Below are 20007 nucleotides of genomic sequence, written 5' to 3'. Positions count from 1 at the left end.
CCAACTGTGATTCGCCGGGCTATTCCTGTATCTTAGCAAATGGGACTATAATCTGAAAAAAAAAAAAAAAATGCTTTCGCTATGGCAAAGAAAGACCGTGCGAGGCCTGGAATGTCACAACAAGCGATATTGACTACACTGAGGTAAAATGTTTCTGCTCATCGAGGCAACCATAAAATCAATATGATCCGAAAGTAAGTCAATCTAGAAGGTCTCTCAAGACCCGGCAGCTTGACCGCAGCTGATGCTGTTGACGGTTCTCTGACCCAGCAGTTGGAGGCCCTGGAACATTTTTCCTTTTGTTCTTCCCTCTGAATGGGATTGGAATTGAGAAAAGACCTACCATGAGCCCAGCCAAGCATGTCATGCCACCCCCTAGCTCACACACAGCAAGGTCCCTGAAAGAGAGAAAAGAAATGGTAGAACCCATACAAATTAGATGAAAATGGTCAGAGAGATATATATGTTACAAGAACAAACTGCCATCTGCGGTAAGAACGGCGCTACCAGGAAGTTGTAGAGACATGACTAGGCTACCTCATGTTGCTTTGCGTTTTAAAAATAATTATGAAATAGAAAAGTCACAAAGCAGGCAAATCAGTGGGGGTTCCCTCATTAGTGTTCACTGCAACATTACCACCGCTGAGCTGAAAAATCTGAGAAGGTTCCCTTTTTTTCCCTTGTCAATGGCGCTGTCTTTTAGAACTAAACTAGCTAGAGTAGCGAAAGATAATTGTTAGGAAAGGGTAACACTGTTAATCCACATTCATTCCTTCAAAAACAGACAAGTAAATGAAGAACATATAGGAGTGTGTATATACCTATATTTTAGTCAAATACACACAACACACACACACACACACACGCACACACACAAATGCAATCTTGAAATTTTTGAAAAAAAATTCGAAACCAAACTGAAACATTTTGGAAATCTGCACCGCCCCCATAAAGAACAATTACACAAAGAGCATTTAGCAATTAACACTTAAATCACAACTGACCCCAACACAACACAGTGAATAAACAATGCAGGGACATAATATGGTTAAGCCAGCAAACCGAGCCTAAAGCAATGACGGGGCTCTGACTTCACCGCTCAAAAGTAAAGCGGCTCAGAGTTAAAGCTGACAGTCTAGGGGGCCACTCTGCACTCACCTTCCCCTTTGTGCCTAAATATCAGCCCTCAACGTGTGACATTCTTACCCTACACCACTGCTCGATGATTGGAGCTCCAGTGAAGCTTAAGCACAGGGAGAAGAGCAAATACCAGACTCCCAGAGCAGCTCTGTGGCCCAAAGTCAATACTGCCCTGTGCTCATTTTATACGCTTCAACCTTAAGATCGCTCCTTCTTCCCAGGTTGGGAAGTTTATTACCTCGACAGGAGAAAAGAAAAAGAGAGAAGGAGAGAACTGAAAGGGGGGCGGGCAAAGAGAGGGAAGAGGAAGAGAAGCCAAGCAAGGACATTCATATTCCGAAACACACTTAATGAGTATTTAGTTGTTCAAGGCAATTATAGGCTGGTTGGTAAATATGAACCCACGGAGCTTCAAAAAATACATATTATTGACCCAATCTTGTAAGTACATATTGTTAAAACACACACCATGATCACTAATGACTTGTCTGGAATCATAATGGGCTATTCAGGAAGCATATGTTGGGTGACTTTTATAAAATGAGAATTAAAAATGAAAAACCTATATTTTCTGGATTTACCAAACATCTTTAGAATTTTTAAATAAAAGGAGGTGTTTATTTTTTTTTCCTGTTTCCTAAATCTCATCCATGGGTTTGATCTATAATTGCACACTGACAGTTGAAAACCTTTATTTCCGTAGCATGAATCTGTAATAGTAATTTATATTTTACAAATACATATTGTTAGGTCTATAAAATACCTTTAAAACCAGGAGTGGGATGGCATATTTAAATAATAGCTGGGGGGTATTTATTTATCAAATATTCTGTAGTGATTTCCCTAGCATAAGTTTAAAGAATGTCTTTATTGTAGTTTTTTTTTCTTTTCTTTTTTTTTTCTTTTGACCTTCACAATCAGTAAGGATTGATTGGAGCTTCACTTTTGTTTCCAAAATCAAAGTGAAATAAAATGCCTTGAGTGGAAATCAAAAGCCTTTGACATATAGCAAAAAGCTTGCTGTGCTTTTTGTGCAGTATTAGTACCCAAAGGCAATTCAGATTTCTTTTCAGAAGCAACATGTTTTCACCATGAACTTCTTCTCTTCTTTTCTTCCTTCCCCCTCCCTCCTTCCCTTCCTTCTTTCTTCTTTCTTTCTTTCTTCCTTTTCTTTTCTTTCTTACATATTTTTTAACAACTTAATTTGAAGAATGTAATCATGGCAATCTTTAATATGCAGATATAATACTCATAATCACTAAAAAGTATTTTTTTAAGGACAGCTTTGTACCTGAATACGTTTCTGTGCTTGAGGCAATAGTAAGCCAAAACCTCTTCAGATGGCCAGATGCCTAGAAAACACAAGAGGAAACACTTTTCGATTATAGGAGTCTGTTCTATAATCATTCTCTATAATCATTCTCTTAAGAAATGGCTTTTAAAAATAATGTTCAGTACAAGCTGTTTCAACTTGAATCAAACTCAACATAATTATTACTTGTAATATGTCATATCAAATGAGGTTTTTTGTCGATGATAGCTTTTTTCCCAGAAAACAGTAAAATATCCCAAATAAATTTTACTAAATTTCTATTACAACAAGACAGCAAAACAACAACCAAAATTACAAATACTAAAAGTTCAATTTTAATGGTATTTCAGGTAGCTGATCTTGCACATGTGAACCTTCTTCTCAGCCAATTCATAAACACCAGTTGAAGACCTAATGTATATGCAGTTCATGTGAGGCAAAAATAAATGGAAAAAACACTTGTAAGGAGCAAAGAAAACTACCAAGGTCATTAAAACTTTTTCTTTGACACTGTCCTAATGTTTTCAAATACACACAATTATTTCCTTTTTTCAATTAGAAATATCAAACTGGAGGTTTAAATTAAGAAATTCAAGTTTCACCAACTTTGCCACATCTTTAAATTTAACCATCGGGGTTCCTGGGTGGCTCAGTGGGTTAAAGCCTCTGCCTTTGGCTCAGGTCATGATCCCAGGGTCCTGGGATGGAGCCCTGCATCAGGCTCTCTGCTCAGCAGGGAGCCTGCTTCCCCCTCCCTCTCTCTCTGCCTGCCTCTCTGATCTCTGCCTGTCAAATAAATAAATAAAATATTGAAATAAATAAATAAATTTAACCATCAACCTGTGCAGTAAACTCCATAGATGGGCAATTTCTAAAATCATCACTTACAAATCATTTCCTTTGAGGACTTAATCTTCATGAATGAATATGAATGCCTTAAACAAAAATATAAACATGCTTGGAAATGATAGTCTCTAGCAGTTATCACAGGGTCATAGGGCTCTAAGTACTTTTGATGTTTTTTACACTTTTTGTATTTTCCAAAGATCTTTTCAACAAATATGTATCACTCCTATGATCGGAATAAACCACAGCCTTATAAAAACTGGGTTTTTGCCAAGGGTTCAGACTCAAAGGTCAGGCGGGACAATAGCACCCTGCTCCACCTGGGGTTGAAAAGGCCCCACTGTCCTGGGAAAGAGCAATGAATGTTTTCTGCCTTCGCACTAAACTCTGTTCTCGTGGGTCCAGATGCAAAGTTGAAACACCTAATGTGACTTTCTTTTTTCCTCCTAGACGCATCTCCAGCTTCAAAGAATGAGAAATCCCAACATTTCAACATTTCAGAGAAGAGGATGTCAAAGAAATGGTAAGTAAAATCCTAAGGGAATCAGTGGTAGATGAACAGCAAAGACCCCAGAGAAGCATTTGGAGCAGGGAAGTCTGCCTCCATGGTATTTCTGGTAGGAATGACAGTTTGGGAGAGAACAGAGTAAACCAGCAAGTGTTTGGAGTCATATTTAGGAAGAAAGTCAGAAAGGCAGTGGAGCATAGCAATTAAGATCACAGGAGCTTTGGAACCAGACTCTTTGGGCTCCAGTCCCAGCTTGTTGGGCTGCATTCCCTGGCTGAGTGACCTTGGATAGTTTACCTAACCTCTCTGTGCCTCAGGTTCCTCATCTGTAAAATAATGTAATTGTAGTATCAACTTCATAGAATGGTTGTGAGCATTAAATAAGTAAAATACATGAAATGTCTTTAGAACAGTTCATAATGAACTCAAAGAAAAATTAGTTGTTAATGTTATTCTCCTGGAGGGGATAAAAGGGAAGAAGAGAGAATATGTGGACCCTGATCATTATCCCAAAGACCAGAACAGATGGAGAACGTTTTTGTCCTGTTCCCATGCATGAACTTTGCTACAACCCTGAAGTCCTAATGCCCGTTATATCTCCATATTCTGTAAAGAATAAAGTATATAATAAAATTCTCTGAAGGAAGAGCCCGAGACACTGTTCCACACCAAGTACATATAATCATCAGCATAATGAATTTCTTTATGCCTTTAGTAGAAGGTTTTGAGGTTTAAAAAAAGTAATGATAGGGGAAGGGTATTTAACTAAAACTCAAGCTTTGATTAAGTACAAAAATGTGACTTTTAAATGAATAGTCTTTAAAGAGAGTTTTATAATTTTCTCAAAAAATTATAGAGGTTGATTTTTAACTAAATTAAATACAAAAATATGTAGAACAAAGTTAATAAAATCACCTTAAATTACACCACTAGTGTATAACCTCTAGTAACATTTTGGACATCATTCTACAAAAAGCTCTCTGAAGCACAAAGATACTTTACACAAACGGGATCTTATTATGCAGGTATTTGTCAGTCTGACTCTGCCCCACTCAATATGTAGCGAGTAACTTCCAATGACAGTAAAAGTGTACCTGCATAATTTTTTTTTTTTTTTTAAGTAGGCTCCATGCCCCAGAATGAAGCCCAACACAGGGCTCAAACTCATGACCATGAGATCAAGACCTGAACTGAGATCAAGAGTTGGACACTTAACCAACGAAGCTATCCAGGCTTCCCCTTGCATCATTATTTTTAATGACTGCCTGATTTGATGTTTGCATCATAATTTATTTAACCCATTTCTTCTTGAGAGACGTTCAAGTTATTTTGAGGTTTTGGTCCTATGAGATTATAGACAGTGGTACCATGAAGACACATTTTCCCCCCAAACTAGGATTTTTTCTCTATAGGTCAAATGCACTCAGAAATGGGAAATCTGGTCAAAGGTTAAGTACCTATCACACTGTGATATATCAGACTATCCTCCAAAACATTTATACCAAACTATACCTCCAAATAAGAGTGTTTATTTCCCCAAAGTCTTTTTTTTTTTTTAAGATTTTTATTTATTTGACAGACAGAAATCACAAGTAGGCAGAGAGGCAGGCAGAGAGAGAGGAGAAAGCAGGCTCCCCACTGAGCAGAGAGTCCGATGCGGGGCTCGATCTCAGGACCCTGGGATCATGACCTGAGCCGAAGGCAGAGGCTTTAACCCACTGAGCCACCCAGGCGCCCCCCCAAAGTCTTTTTAAGATGAGGTTTGGCAATCTATTTTATTTTTTGCCAATCTATTATGTTTTCCAAAGTTATCTCAGTGCAAACCAACACCATAATGAGATACCATTTCATGCCTTCTAGGATGGCTATAACCAAAAAGTCAGACAATAGCAACCACTGGTGAGGTTGAGGAGTAAATATTGAAAATGGTACAGCTGCTTTGGAAAACAGTCTGGCAGCTCACCAAAAATTTAAATGTAGAATTAACATCTGGCCCAATAATTTCACTCCTAGGAATGGACGCAAGAGAAAAGAAAACATGGCAACACAAAAAGTTGTCAGTGAACGTTCATAGTGGCATTATTCATAATAGCCAAAAAGCAGAAACAACCCCAACATCCATCAACTGATGAGCAGATAAAATGTGGTAGAGCCATTCAATGGACCATTATATGGCAACAAAAAGAAATAAAGTACTGACTTATGCTACAACATAGATGGAACATGAAAGCATTACGCTGAATGAAGGAAGCCCAACACAAAGAACCACATGTGGCATGTTTCCATTTATATGAAATGCTCAGAATAAACAAATTCACAGAGACAGAATATACAGTGGTGATTGTCTAGGGCTGTGATGGTTGAGAGTAAATGTGGAGTGACCTTTTAGAAGTGATGAAATACACTAAAATGGTGGTGACGGTTGCACAACTCTGTGAATATACTAAAAATCACTGGGTGAACTGTGTAGTATGTGAATTACATCTTAATAATGCCATTATTTTAAGTCAATCAGAGAAAGACAATTATCATATGACCTCCCTGATATGAGGAAGTTGAGAACCAAAGTGGGGAGTTTGGGGGGTAGGGAAGGAAAAAAATGAAACAAGATGGGGTCAGGAGGGAGAGAAACCATAAGCGACTCTTAATCTCACAAAACAAACTGACGGTTGGGGGGGGTGTTATAGACACTGGGGAAGGTATGTGCTATGGTGAGTGCTGTGAAGTGTGTAAACCCAGCGATTCACAGACCTGTACCCCTGGAGCTAATAATACATTGTATGTTAACAAAAAATTAAAAATTAAAAAAAATAATGCCATTATTTTAAAAAGTTTTCTCATTTATATTTGTAGAATTATAATGGCCTTTTAAAAAAAAAAGGATTTTATTTGTAAAGAACTTATACAGAGTTTAAAGAGCCACTGAGTTCTGTGAGAATGACTAAGACAAAAAATGATTAAGACAAATGATTTTGATTAAGATTAGTACCCAGCCCCTCTGACTCAATCTTTCTCTTTTCTCAGAAACTGCTACTTACAATTCTTTTAATTGATGTGTCTGGCAATTACCTCCATATTTCCACATATGTTTGTATTGTCACTTCTTAATTTTTCAGTTTTAGGTATTATCTATTGCCCCTTCACTATGGAAGATAAGCTTCTTTCCCTTTCATCTATACTCCTCACCTCATACCACACACATTATGTTCCTTATCCACCCACCATCACCATCTTCCAATTATAGATGTTATAATTTTGGTAATATAGAGTCATTGTCAATTTCATTATGACCAGGAAATAATACTGAGTCATGTAATAAACTGTGATTGCTATTTCTCTCATGTATAATTTCCCCACATGTGGAGTTTATAATTGTCTATTTTTTTTTTCTCCTTTGCTAAGGTTTTTTATTCAATCTCAAAATCCAGTTGTCAAATTTGCCCTCTCAGTACATTCATTCACATCAGGTATTCTATCCACCTCATGAGGAATTCTCTCTTGGTGCCTTCCCACCTGCCTTAGCCTGGACTGAATGCCCCCTGTGCTTGCTGTACAGCTGATACCCTAGAATCAATTTTCATACCATTCCAGACTCCCTTTTGTCCTTCTCCTGTATTGCATCTCTTGTTTCTTCTACTGTTTGTCTTCCTCTCTTGGTTTACTTCCTCATTTTAGTGCAAGACATCCTTCAGTAGCTTCTTGAAAAAAAGTGCGTGGAGGTGAATATTCGGGAACTTCCATGATTCAGTGGGTAATCTCAATCTGGAGACTCCATGCTCTTCAGATCTTGAAAAGTTCCTTGGGAAGTTCCACTGATTACTTCCTGTCCTCTTTACCTAGAGTTCCTATTATTTGGATGTTGAATCTCCTGAACATGTCCTCTGATTTTCTTATATTTTCTTTCCTGCTTTTAATCTCATACTGTTTTCTATTTTCTTGGAAATTTCCTCAACTTTATCTTCCAACTCATACTTCTCATTTATGCTTTTTTTTTTTTTAAGATTTATTTGAGAAAGAGAGAGTCACAAATGGGTGGGAGGAGGGGCACAGAGAGAGAGGGAGAGGGAGAATCCACAAGCAGACTTTCCCCTGAGTGCAGAAACCAGTATGGGACCTGATCCCAGGACCCCAAACCGAAATCAAGAGTCAGACACTTAACTGACTGAGCCACCTAGGTGCCCTACACTTATGCTATTTTTGCTGGTAGTCCTCTGAATATTTCTTTTTTAGTGCATCTTCTTCCTATTTCATGAATCAATCTTTTAAAAATTATTTGAAAATATTAATTACAGTTTCTTTTAAGTTTTCTTATTCCTACATAGTCTATTTTCTTCATGTTGCTTTTTCCTGTTAATTGATTTTGGTACCTTTCACATTAAAACTTTACTCAGATATCTGGTAATTCTTTGATGTTTGCTTAAACATAATAATAGAAAGATAAAAAGCTGGTTGGAAGTGAAGCTGGCTGAGTGTTGGGGGATGGAGTGGAGTGGAGGTGGCTCTTGTGTAGGCTCACCCAGTCTCTCTAGCCTGCTTCTGGTATGCTCTCTGATTTCAGCTGTGCCTGGTGTCCCTCAACCAAACACCCTTCGGTTTAACCCTCTCTGTAGAACAAAACTCTTTCATTTGGGAGTACAGAGAAAGAAGTTACTCAGTAGTCTGGAATAGGTATGAAACTACTTTACAAACAGTTTTCAATCAATCTTCCTTGTTTTAGCCCCCTTCAACTCCTACTTGTACAAATGCCCCAACTTCTGAGCCTTTCAAAGTCTCAGAAGTATGAATTGGTTTGGTTTTCAGTTTTCTCATATCTGCTGAGTCAATGACTTCTCATCCATTTGTTCCCAGGTTCCAAAATTATGTTGTTGTATGTCCCCTCATTCTATCGTCCTTGTGGGCTTAGGTTTTAAAAACATCTTCTTTATAGTAGCTTACTGAGGTTTCTGGAAGGAAGTGACTTTAATGCATTGTTCAACCTCCGAGTTTACCTGAAATCCAGAAATGTATGGTCTTTTGAATGTAACTGTTTATGGGCTAATTCTAGAACCCAAGACACATTATAACTATTCTTATCTCTCACAGAGTACATTTCTTTGCCTAAATACTTGAAACTTTGAGTGGTGGTGGGGTTTCAGTATATATATCCCAGAAGAACAGTGACCAGAAAAACTTCATGAAACAAAGAGAAACTCATTGGAAAAATGATGAGAATATATTTTAGAAGGACATACAACCCAATGACACTAGTAGGGAAGATTTTCTTATGCTCAAGATTTTTATACTCCATTAATAATATCATAGGGCTCTATCAATCAATTACAGGTATTTCCACTATATTATTGACATCACTTGATAGAGAAAGAAAAATGCCCATAGCGGCATTTGGAGTTGCTACAGTATTGGTCCCCCCAAAAAGCATCACAAGACATTTTAATTAATGACTTATTCTAGATAACTTGTTTCCTAAACACATGTCATGAATTAGGATACTTTCTTAAAAATTAGCTTCCTTAAAAAAAAGCTTTAGTGCTTTCTATATAAATTGAATTAGTTTAACTCATAGGAGAAAAGTCTTTCTTCATCCACTGGGCTTCCATAAAGCATTAACTAAACAAGACCTCTGTTTGGAAGAAGAAAAAGAATAGTATATTATACTTGGGTTTCCATGGTCATTTGATTTCATTCCATTTTCTTTCAAACAAAGGATTGCTTCCTTCCGGATGCCTCTGTCAGAACAGGTCTGCTAGATCTAACAAACTTCAGAAAGCTGTAGCCAGCCAACACGAAAATAAGAAAAACTAGCTGTCTATGTAGCAATAATGGGGGGAGAAGTTGCCAATGTGATCCATTTTCTGTATGCAGCCACTTTTTTGTTGTTTGTTAAGTAGCTAGTATAGAATTATTTTAAATGCCAAGTTTTACAATTAACCTGGAAACCAACAATACATCCATTATTAACCTGAGGGCTGAACCACCCTAAAATTAACTATGTAGATATTAAGAGACCTAAATCTCTAACTGAGATTAGAGATCTTCTAATCCTTGCTCCTAGATCACTTGCATTTGAGATCTTTTTGCTTCTCCAGAGTTCATGTTAGAGGAAAGTCCTGAGAATTTGTCAGATGGCAGCCGACCAGCAGACTACTGACTCCTGCTTTTCACTCTAAGAGCTTGTACTTGGCCCTTGGGGGCAACACACCCAGCTCTGGAAGCACAGAGATGGTTTTACTCTGATCAACTGATATCTACCCATGCAGCAGTCTTCTTTACCCTCCTCAAAAGAAAGGATCATGTCCATCATGCAGGAGTCAGAAGTAAGGCCTCTCCCAAATCTGAGACTCCAATGGGGAGGCCACCACACCCTTAGCTAAGCTGTTAAGTCTTCTGGAAGAAGATATTCATTGGCAGGTGTTACTAAAAGGAAAAGCAGTTCATGTGAAATGGGTATGTAAACCTCTTGCACTGTCTTCCATTTCCTCTGTTTTCCATTTTCTCTGCCTCCTTTTCCTTAAACATTTCTGCTTTGCACTCATGTTTCAACCCAGAGTGGAAATCCAAAAGAGAACTACAGAATACCCCATAAATATCTGGGGAGCACCAGTACGTTTCAGGCCCTATGGATCAGCAGGGAATGAGACAACATGGTCACTGGAGCTCCCATCTAGTAAGAGAAGGCGATATTAAATAAACAATTATTCAAATGATGTGCCCAATTATAATTGTAATAAAGGCTACGTAGGAAAAATAGAGTGTACTTCTGAGAACATACCATAGGGGATTTGACTTGGCTGGAAGGGATGTTGGGAGGAGTCCATCAGAGAACACTTCCCTGTAGAAATGGCATGCAAGCCGAGACCCAGACAACGAAGGGCCAAGTTAGGAAGAAGAAGGGGATGGGTGGAGGGGAGGGTCCATCCTAGAGGAGCCCCAGGAGATAAAGTTTTGAAGAGGAGAACAGTTTGATATTCTAGGAATGGAAACAGGGTCAGTGGAGCCGCAGAATACACGAGAAAGGAAAAGAACAGTGCCGGGGTGACTGGAGGAGTGGCTAGGGGCCAGATTCCAGAGGCTCAAAATCCTGTTAAGATTTTCAAATCATATCTTAATAGAAGTGGTAAATTTTGAGCAGCAGACTGTTATGATCAGACTTACATTTCAGAAGATAAGTCTGACTACCCTAAAGAAAACAGACTGAAGAGGGACAAGAGGTGGTGGGGAGAAACGAGGTTGGAGGCTTCTGCAATGACCTAGGTGAGTGCTGATGGTGATCTGGGTGATGGTTCGCAGAGAGGAGGAAAGGTGAAAGTGAAAAGGTATGAACTATACTTAGAAAGTACACTGACAAGACTTACTAGTTAATTAGAAGAACGGGATGGTAAGAGAGAAGAAAGTATCCAGTATGACTTAGGTTTGTGTCATGAGTAAGCAGGTGGTTGATGTATAGCAAATGCATATAGGGTTTCCCTTCAACTTTATATGAAGTGAGGAGGCTGGATTCCTGGCACAAAAACACCCACTAGTGGATTGGGGTCTGATTCTGGCTCGTTCACTAATAATCTGTATGACATGGGTAAGTAATTTAGCCTTTCTGGGCTTTAGGACCCTCACTGGGAAGATAATAGGCTTGGGTTTGATTATGTCCAGGAAGCCTTCAAGCTATAAACAGTTACAATAAAAAACCAGATCTCATGCTCCGGACTTAGAGTCCAGCTCGCACATTGGCGCTGATGGTCGTGACCTTGGGCAAGCTCCTTAAAGTTTCTAAGCCTCATTCATCCCTTCGTTCAACTTACATTTACTGGCAGCCAGGCCTATTCTAGGAGCTGGGGATAGAGCAGTGATTAAAACAAAGCCCTTGCCCAAATAGCTTCAAGAGGGGCAAAGGACAATAAACAAGGAGATTCCAGACAGTGCTTAATGTTGTGAAGAAAATAAAACGTTAGGGGCATGTGGGTGTCGTTAAGCCTCCAACTCTTGGTTTTGGCTCAGGTCATGATCTCAAGGTCATGAGATCAAGCCCCAGGTCGGGCTTGGCTCAGCACAGAGTCTTCCCTCTCCCTTCTCCTCTGCTCCTCCTCCTGCTAGTGCTCTCTGTCTCTCTCAAATAAATAAATAAACTCTTAAAAAATGAAGACATAAATAAATAAAAGCAGAAGATAATGAAATCAACAATAACGATGCCCAGGGGAGGGGTATTGCTACTTCAGCCGGTGCTGTTGGGCAATGTCTCAGTTCTCTCAGCTGTTAGGTGCTCGCAGTAAAAGTACCCACTCACAGCATGGTTGTGAGGATTAAATGAGAAAATGCACGTAAGGCACTTAGAACAGTGCCTGGCACGGAGCGAAATTCTTACAACGTGAGCTACGGTTATAACTCCTATTTGTCAGTGGTATTATTTTGACTTGTTTCTATCCAGGAAATTTTATCAACCTGATTGTATTTTTATGATAGTTTTGGGGAGATTATGATTCCTAATTGATAGCCTGCAAAATCAAACTGAAACTGACTTTTGGGAAAGCTCACCCTAGCTGTGGGCACTTTGAAAACTGATTGTAAGCAAGAATTCCATAAAAATGGACAAAGCTTGTTCTATACTTGTCCTCCTGCTCTGATCCTTTAAAAGACTTGTTCTGCACAATAAATTATTAAGGGCAGGCTTCCCTATGGTTGTGGAGCCAGATCACAGAGAACACCAGCACATCTGGGTGAAAGGGGGTTGGCGTTGCCCAGCACAGAGAGCAGGTGGAAGCTTGCCCCCCCCACCCCGCCCCCATGCTGGCGTGTTAACATGAACTGAATGCTGACTGCTGTCCAGACACTATGAGGTCGATGAGGAAATCAAGGCACAGAGAGGTTAAGAGACCTTCTCCCAAATCAGACAGATATTTTGTCATGAAGTTACCATTCGAACCCAGGTAATCTGACTCTAACCTGAGCCTGTGTCTTATACTGCCATCCTCTAGATTATGAAAACAAGGGTCCAAATGAATTGCTTTGCAGTTTTGTTTCTTCTCCTATTCCTGGAGAAGCCACATGAACTAAAAGAATGACACCCAGTGAGCACGTGGAAGGAAGAGAAGGGGGCACAAAAAATTACCCAAGTATTTCAACAATAAATTCCTCTAGCACTACAAGATGGGCCCATTTCCGGGTGTGATTTGATTTTTAAAAATGCATTGATTTGGGTTATGGACATCGGGGAGGGTATGTGCTATGGTGAGTGCTATGAAGTGTGTAAGCCTGATGATTCACAGACCCGTACCCCTTAGGGCTAACAATACATTATATGTAACTATAAAAAATTTAAAATAGGGGCACCTGGGTGACTCAGTTGGTTAAAACCTCTGCCTTCAGCTCAGGTCATAATCCCAGGGTCTTGGGATCGAGCCCTGCATCAGGCTCTCTGCTCTGCAAGCAGCCTGTTTCCTCCTCTCTCTCTCTCTGCCGCCTCTCTGCCTACTTGGGATCTCTGTATGTCAAATAAATAAATAAAATCTTAAAAATAAATAAAAATAAATAAATAAATAAAAATGCATTGAGATTAAAAACTTAAATTTTACTTCTGATACCTCCTGAGGGAAGGGAAAGATGAAAGGCATCCCAGCTTCATCGCGACTCTGTGGTGGGGACGAGGAAATAATCTATGTAGAGTGTGTTCCAGCCTTCCATCGGATGGCGGGTTTTAGAGCAGACTCTGGGAAAGCAGCTAAGCGACCGATGAGAAATGAAGATGGGACAAGGAAGATCCTGCAGCAGCACCAAGAGAAGGGAATACACAGCATGCACTACAACCACGGCCACGGTCAGCTTGCATGCCTCCTACAGCAAAGACAACCTGGAAGATAGCTCTGGGACTTATTAGCTTTAGCAGCCAAGTGAATCACTTATGCTCCCCTTACACCATCTCCTTCTCTGGAAGTTACGGTACTATCTACCCTGTAAGTGTAGATGGGAGGATCAAATGAATTAGAAGACCAAATAAGTACTCAGTACTAGTTGTTATTACTATTAATGGCATTACTAATTGGACACTCACTGCTTGGCAAACGCTGGCCTGTTTGCTTTATACAGATGATCTCATTTAATCCTGAAAACCGCCCCGTAAGGGAGGTACTATTATTATGGCCGGTGAAGGGGGCACAATGAGATTTACTGAAGCACACAGAGCTGAAGTGGTACAGCCCACAATTTAAGCCCAAATGCTCAACTGCCAGGGCCCAGTTTCTTTCTTTCTTTCTTTCTTTTTAAAAGATTTTATTTATTTATTTTAGAGAGAGTGAGAGAGAGAATGAGCAGGGGGAAGAGGCAGAGGGAGAGGGAAAAGCAGGCTCCCCGCTGAGCAGTGAGCCTGGTGTGGGGCTTGATCCCAGGACCCTGAGATCAAGACCTGAGTCAAAGGCAGACGCTTAAGCAACTGAGCCACCCAGTTGTTCCGCCAGGGTGCAGTTTCTTAATCACTACCCTATTTTGCTCCAACCCTGATGGTGAGTCCTGAAATCCTGAGAACTAGTTCTCAGGCCATCAATAACTAATTTTAGGACTTCGGACAAATCATATTTGGGCTCTGGCTTCAAGAATAAAATGGAAGGGTTGAATTGAATTCTGAGGGTTCTTCCAATTCTTAAATCGATTGGCTATGATCATTATGTCTGTGCATTTCCAAATGCTGTAAAGCTATGAAATTATCAGTGGGCTCTAGACAACATTTTAAAGAAATTAGATTCCCTTAGATATTTTATTTGTACTATAATAGCAAATCTAAATAATATAATAATATCAAATCTAAACCCTTGCCAGGAAATATTTTAGATAGGATTCAAAATGGTCTCAGAAGTCAAGCCTTCCTAACATGTCTATTTTAATTGAATTGGCACTGCCTTTGTTAATTCAATCTTATAGCTTCAGAAGAGAGACTGCTCAAAATCTGTGTACTCTAGTGGCAATAGTGTTTTTATTTAGCTAATCCAGCATATTAATAACAGACAACCTCCTCAAGTACAATTTTTCTTCTTCGATATGGAGCACTGTTCTCAGATAAATGCTGCTTTCTTCCTTTTTCTTGTTTTTTTGCTCATATTTCCTCCTTGTCAGGGTAACAAATTACCTTTGGGGCAGAAGAAATTTTCCCTAAGTCTGAAAGCACAGGTAGAAGGACATTTCCTTGTGTGATCTCTCTGGGCCCAGGCCAGATAATACTCCAACCCCATTAGTCAGAGAGGATATCAGAAAGTGAAAACAGTTATTTCTGGCAAGGCTGGACCCAGACAGCTCCTAGTAAGAGAATGAACATGGCCTGGGCTCCCCCAGAAACCCAACACATCTTTCTCATAGTTAAAAAATAAAAGAAGAAGAAGAAAAAGAAAGAAAAAAAGAGGCAGATTTTCATTGCCAGTTTTACTCCCAATAACCCTCTCCTTCAAGACCTTGCTGTGCCCAGTGTCCTTAGAGTGGGGTGATCAGGCTATCATTTTGATGAGGTCACCCTATTTTAAATAGGACTGTGTTGTGTCTTGGTCATGAGGAAGCAGCAGTGTGCCAAATAAAGTGGAAGAAGAAAATATTAGACATAATTGTCATTGTTCTTTATCTTAGGCAAGGAGTCCCTTCACTCACACAGACACACACTTGTTACATGGCATACCAAAGTAAGGAGAGTGAAATTCCCCCTTGATCACCTATGATAGATGAACTTGATTCCTTTTTCTCCCCCGAGATTTTATTTTGGAAACTTTTTTATTTTTGACCTCTATACCCAATGTGGGGCTCGAACTTACAACCCCAAGATGAAGAATTGCATGTTCTACTGACTGAGCCAGCCAGGCACCCTGTGAACTTGATTTCTAAAGTAGCTTTCTGCCTTCGAGTCCAGCTTCATCTCACTTCTAGGTAAACATGAGAAATAGATTCTAAACAAGCAGAAAGCCTTGCATTCCAGGTGAACTACGTGCTTGGCACACTTAGGCAAGGAAAGAAAATGGTGTTCTGGGGGTCCATGATACAGGGGCCAAAGCAGAGCACATTTATTAAACGGCCCTTGGTATTAGTCTTGTTAGGCAGAACTTAATTATTTAGCAGTGTTGTTTGGAAGGGGTGGGCTCCAGTGTTTCAAAACTGCCTTCCCTCCACGTTCCTCCCCTCAGGCCTGTGATGGGATGGTGGGAGGAGGAGGACGGCCCACCCCTTCTTACAGCAAGAATCGCCATTAGCAAGTTCCAAAAGGAAAAACACCATTAGGCAAACTGACTCAGTAAACATGGCAACATCTCAGCATGCAGAGGTGGTCTCAACCCACTTTAAACAAACCCCTCTCTCTCTGCCATCCTATCTGAAAGTAAATGTGTGATATTCAGACGGTTTAAAAAATTATGTATGTGAGTTGGCAGAGAAGCTCAGCTGTACAAAATGGCCTGGGTCTGTCCTTCTGGTCTCCCTGCTCATCCTTATTCATTGATACAAAGGAAGCATGACGGTCTGCTCTCCAGAAATTTCTGCTGCTGCCCAAACTTGGGCAGCTCACTGCAACTAATGTGGAAATAGAGTGCGAAGCACGTCCTGCCTGTAAACACAGCGGTCTCGCTCTGTCAGGGCCATCCACAAATGGCTCTGACCAACTTGTATGATTGTCTTTAACACCTTTTTGTATTTTTTAAAGAAATGAATTTGATTTCATTTTCCTTCCCCAGTTTTCAAATAGTCATTAAAAATTAAACAACACTGGGAAAGGCTTTTGTGATTATAGCCTTCATTCTCCTGCAACAAACTGGATCTCTAAATTTACGTACCATTGTAGATGTAAATTACAAAATTTATATTCAACTATATTAAAACATCTATTCCAAAAATGATTACCAGTTGTGAAAAGCAGACAGGCTTATCACTTGCTGTCAGTTGTTCATGTCTAGTTAAGCAATAATGTGCTAAAACTGCTCTTTTGTTTTGTGTAAGAATTTTGGCAATAGAAGAAATGAACGCTCAGTTAATAAAAACTCAGGCTGCTTTTTGCTTTGATGGAGGAAGCAGCTGCCTGTTTTCATTTGCTGCAGAGCAGCAAAACCCATCAATATAATAAGCAGCTTAGATGCATCCATCCACAGCATCTGTAAGGATATAGGGCTATTCGCTCAAAACCAATCCCTGGTTTAATTTTAACAAAGATGTGTCTGACATATTTGAAAATGCATTATAATAGGTTTTGAAACACGAACAATTTCTCTTTCTTTTAAATACTTTTTACGAATCTGAAAGGTGAGTGTACATAGCTGAATGATAGCAATGATAAAAAGCAGCCCAAACTGTGAGGCTGTCTTAAAACAAGGGCAGGAAAGAGAGCAAATCAAGAGGCAGTTACTTGGTCCCCTTTGAAACGGGAGTAATTCATTTGAAAGTGATTTCATTCATTCATTCATTTACTCACACAAATATTTACTGAATCCTTCCGGTGCACTGAACTGGGTGAGATACTGAGGCCACCTTTCTTACTCTCAAGGAGTTCACTCTTCAGGACTTAAGATGGGTACAAAAACATTACTGAAACAATGCGGTAAGCACAGTGATACAGACAGAGACACACTTTTCTGTTACCTCTTCATTAAAAAAAAAAAAAAATTCAAATGGGCAGAGAACACAGAGGAAATGAACATAAAAATTCAAAATCAAATACTGTCTCCTCCATTATACAGTCACACACTTCATTAGACATACCTTTAAGAAAACTGAATCATGTTTAAACACATGTCAAACTGTTTACTAGTGTAGCCAAGAATTATCACACTTTGGAGAAAAGTTCTGCAATTTTGTTTGGACAGCCTCTAATACAGTAACCACTAGACACTCTTACATGATTGCGAATATACCACACGGCAAACCTATATAAAACACAAACTTCCAAATAACTTATTATGAGATGTAGTATGATTTGGTTAGTGAAAATGCTAAGAGATTTATTTTGTTTCATTTCGTTTCATTTTATTTTATTTTACTTTAGTGCTGGGGCCATTCCAAAAAAAACCAGATAATTCTAAATCCTCCTCTTCTTTTGATTCGATAGCAGATAAGTGAACATTAAATGATCAGCTGGGGACCTGTTTGATGTGTACACTAATGTAGGGTTAGCCATCAGTGTCTCGGGATGTCAAATTTAAATGAACATTTACTTGCAGAAACACTGAGAAAATGCTCCTAAAAATGAAAGCTAAGGGCTTTCTTATTCAAATATGTTCACTGTAAAACATACATACCTAGGTTTTAAAAAGAAATGTTTAGTTTTGGAGTAATTTTAGAATTATGGAAGAGTAAAAAGTTGCTGGCATAGTACAGAGAGTTGCTGGATACCCTCTGCCTGGTTTATCTCATTGTCATCATCTTAACATTTATCAAGACTAAGAAACTGACACAGATAGGTTCACCTTAAACCACATTCTTAGGTTCAGGTTTTTTTAAAAAAATTTTTATTAATCTTTTTAAATTAACATATAATGTATTATTTGCCCCAGGGGTACAGGTCTGTGAATCGTCAGGCTTACACACTTCACAGCACTCACCATATAATGGGAGTGTTCCTATTCAAGAGAAGAGATGATGCAGGTATCTATCTGAAGTCAAAAATTAAACCCAAAGGATAATACTAGCACCTATCATATCTTTTCCTTCCCTTAATTTTCTTCCTTATTCTTAAGTTACTCTAAAGAAATTTATATCAGATTTAAGAATTAAAAGAGGACAGAAAATGCATATAACACACAGTTTAAAAAAAAAAAAAATCTGACCCTGCCGAGGAAACTGTGTAGCCCAGCAAAGCACTGGTTCCCCATTCCATTATTGAATGGGCAGAATATTATTTCTAAGTCATTATTCACATAGAAATTCTGATTGCCCCTATTCAATTAATACTTTCATATCACAGTATGACATGGACCTTATAACCGATCTTGTGGCAGCATGAGTTAAGAACCACAAAGAAGTCAGAGGTCATTATTTTTCACCCATTCAGAGTGTTTATAAAGCATTCACTATGCACCCTCTACTCTCTGTGCAAGCTTTCTTCCCTCCTCTGCTCCACTGCTTAATGGCCAGGCACAATGCTTCTAGAATCCTGCAAAGATTCATGGGCTACATACTGGTTAATCGTCATCTCTCCAACAGCAAGTAGGAAAAGACGCCTCTGGGGAGACACTCTATAGCTTCAGTGGGTGGTTGCCAGACTGCGAGAAAATAAATGTCTTGTTAAGGCCACCCAGTCTATGGCATTTTGTTGTGCTGGCATACACTAAGACAGTGGTCAATGCTTGGTGCCTGATGATTGATTGAACACTCCCTCTCTAGCCCCAGTACATACTAAGTGGAAAGAACCGCCTCCCTTAAATGTACCCAGGACCACCAGAACCAGACAGAGCACAGCCATGGCCCCAGTGGAGCGCCTGCTTTGCTTCATCCTTTCTTCCCTCTCTTGGTTCCTCCAGTGTCCCTTCTATGCATCTTGTCTCTCCTACTTCTCCCTTCGATCCACACTAAAGGTTTAGCCTCTGTTTTCTATTTAAAAGAATTCATAATAGAAGAACCAACATTAATCACACCCTGGTAAAAAAATTTTGCTGAGACCTCCTTCAAGGTTTTACACCATCATTTTGATCTGCGTCTTTGTTATCTTTGAACATAAACCCCTTGAGGGCAAGGGAGCTCACTGCCTGTCTGACTTCTCTGTGGCCTGTTTACACAATGCATGTGAAGGTGTGCTGAATTCATGTATCACAGAGGCCAAATGTTCTAAACCTGGAAATCACAACAGTAGAAAGTGAATTTCTCTTTTTCCGCAACATCGAATGCTGAGCTCTATAATGTGTCTCCTCCGCACCTGATTCTAGCTGTAAATGCAATCACAGGTCAGTTCTTGTGTGGATAAGTTTCTAATTGCACTCAATCCACTTTCGCTGGCTTTCTTAATCTATATCCACAATCTGCAGAGCTGGCAGGACAATTATCACCAGAAGACAGGATAGATGCTCTGGGGAGTAAGGCTGTCCTGGGCCTAAAAGGTGCATGCTTACAAGGTTCCAGGCCGGCAACAAAGAATCCACATTCAATAGGCCATCTCTCTCTAAATCAATCCCTTTGCCTCATTCAGCAGAGCACATGTCATGAGTGCTCCTATCTGGGTTTATCTGTGGATATCTACAAACAGGCAGGTCTCTAATCATAGTAGCCT

At 39.5% G+C, this 20007-nt stretch overlaps 1 protein-coding gene across 1 annotated transcript in view; it reads right to left on the bottom strand.

The window, feature by feature from the left end:
- Nucleotides 1-20007, bottom strand: part of CAMKMT (calmodulin-lysine N-methyltransferase) — a 378203-nt gene that overhangs the window by 56848 nt on the left and 301348 nt on the right. Inside the window, exons 4-5 of the mRNA XM_082746974.1 lie at nucleotides 2432-2492; nucleotides 344-398 (exon numbers count right to left, since the gene is read on the bottom strand). Of these exons, the coding sequence (XP_082603100.1) occupies nucleotides 344-398; nucleotides 2432-2492 (116 nt within the window). The remainder of the gene's footprint in view (nucleotides 1-343; nucleotides 399-2431; nucleotides 2493-20007) is intronic.

This window comes from Mustela nivalis (genome assembly GCF_964662115.1).
Source record: "Mustela nivalis genome assembly, chromosome: 8".
NCBI classification, from domain to species: Eukaryota; Metazoa; Chordata; class Mammalia; order Carnivora; family Mustelidae; genus Mustela; species Mustela nivalis.
Note: the sequence above shows the minus strand (reverse complement) of the source record. Positions and strands in the feature narration are given on the sequence as shown.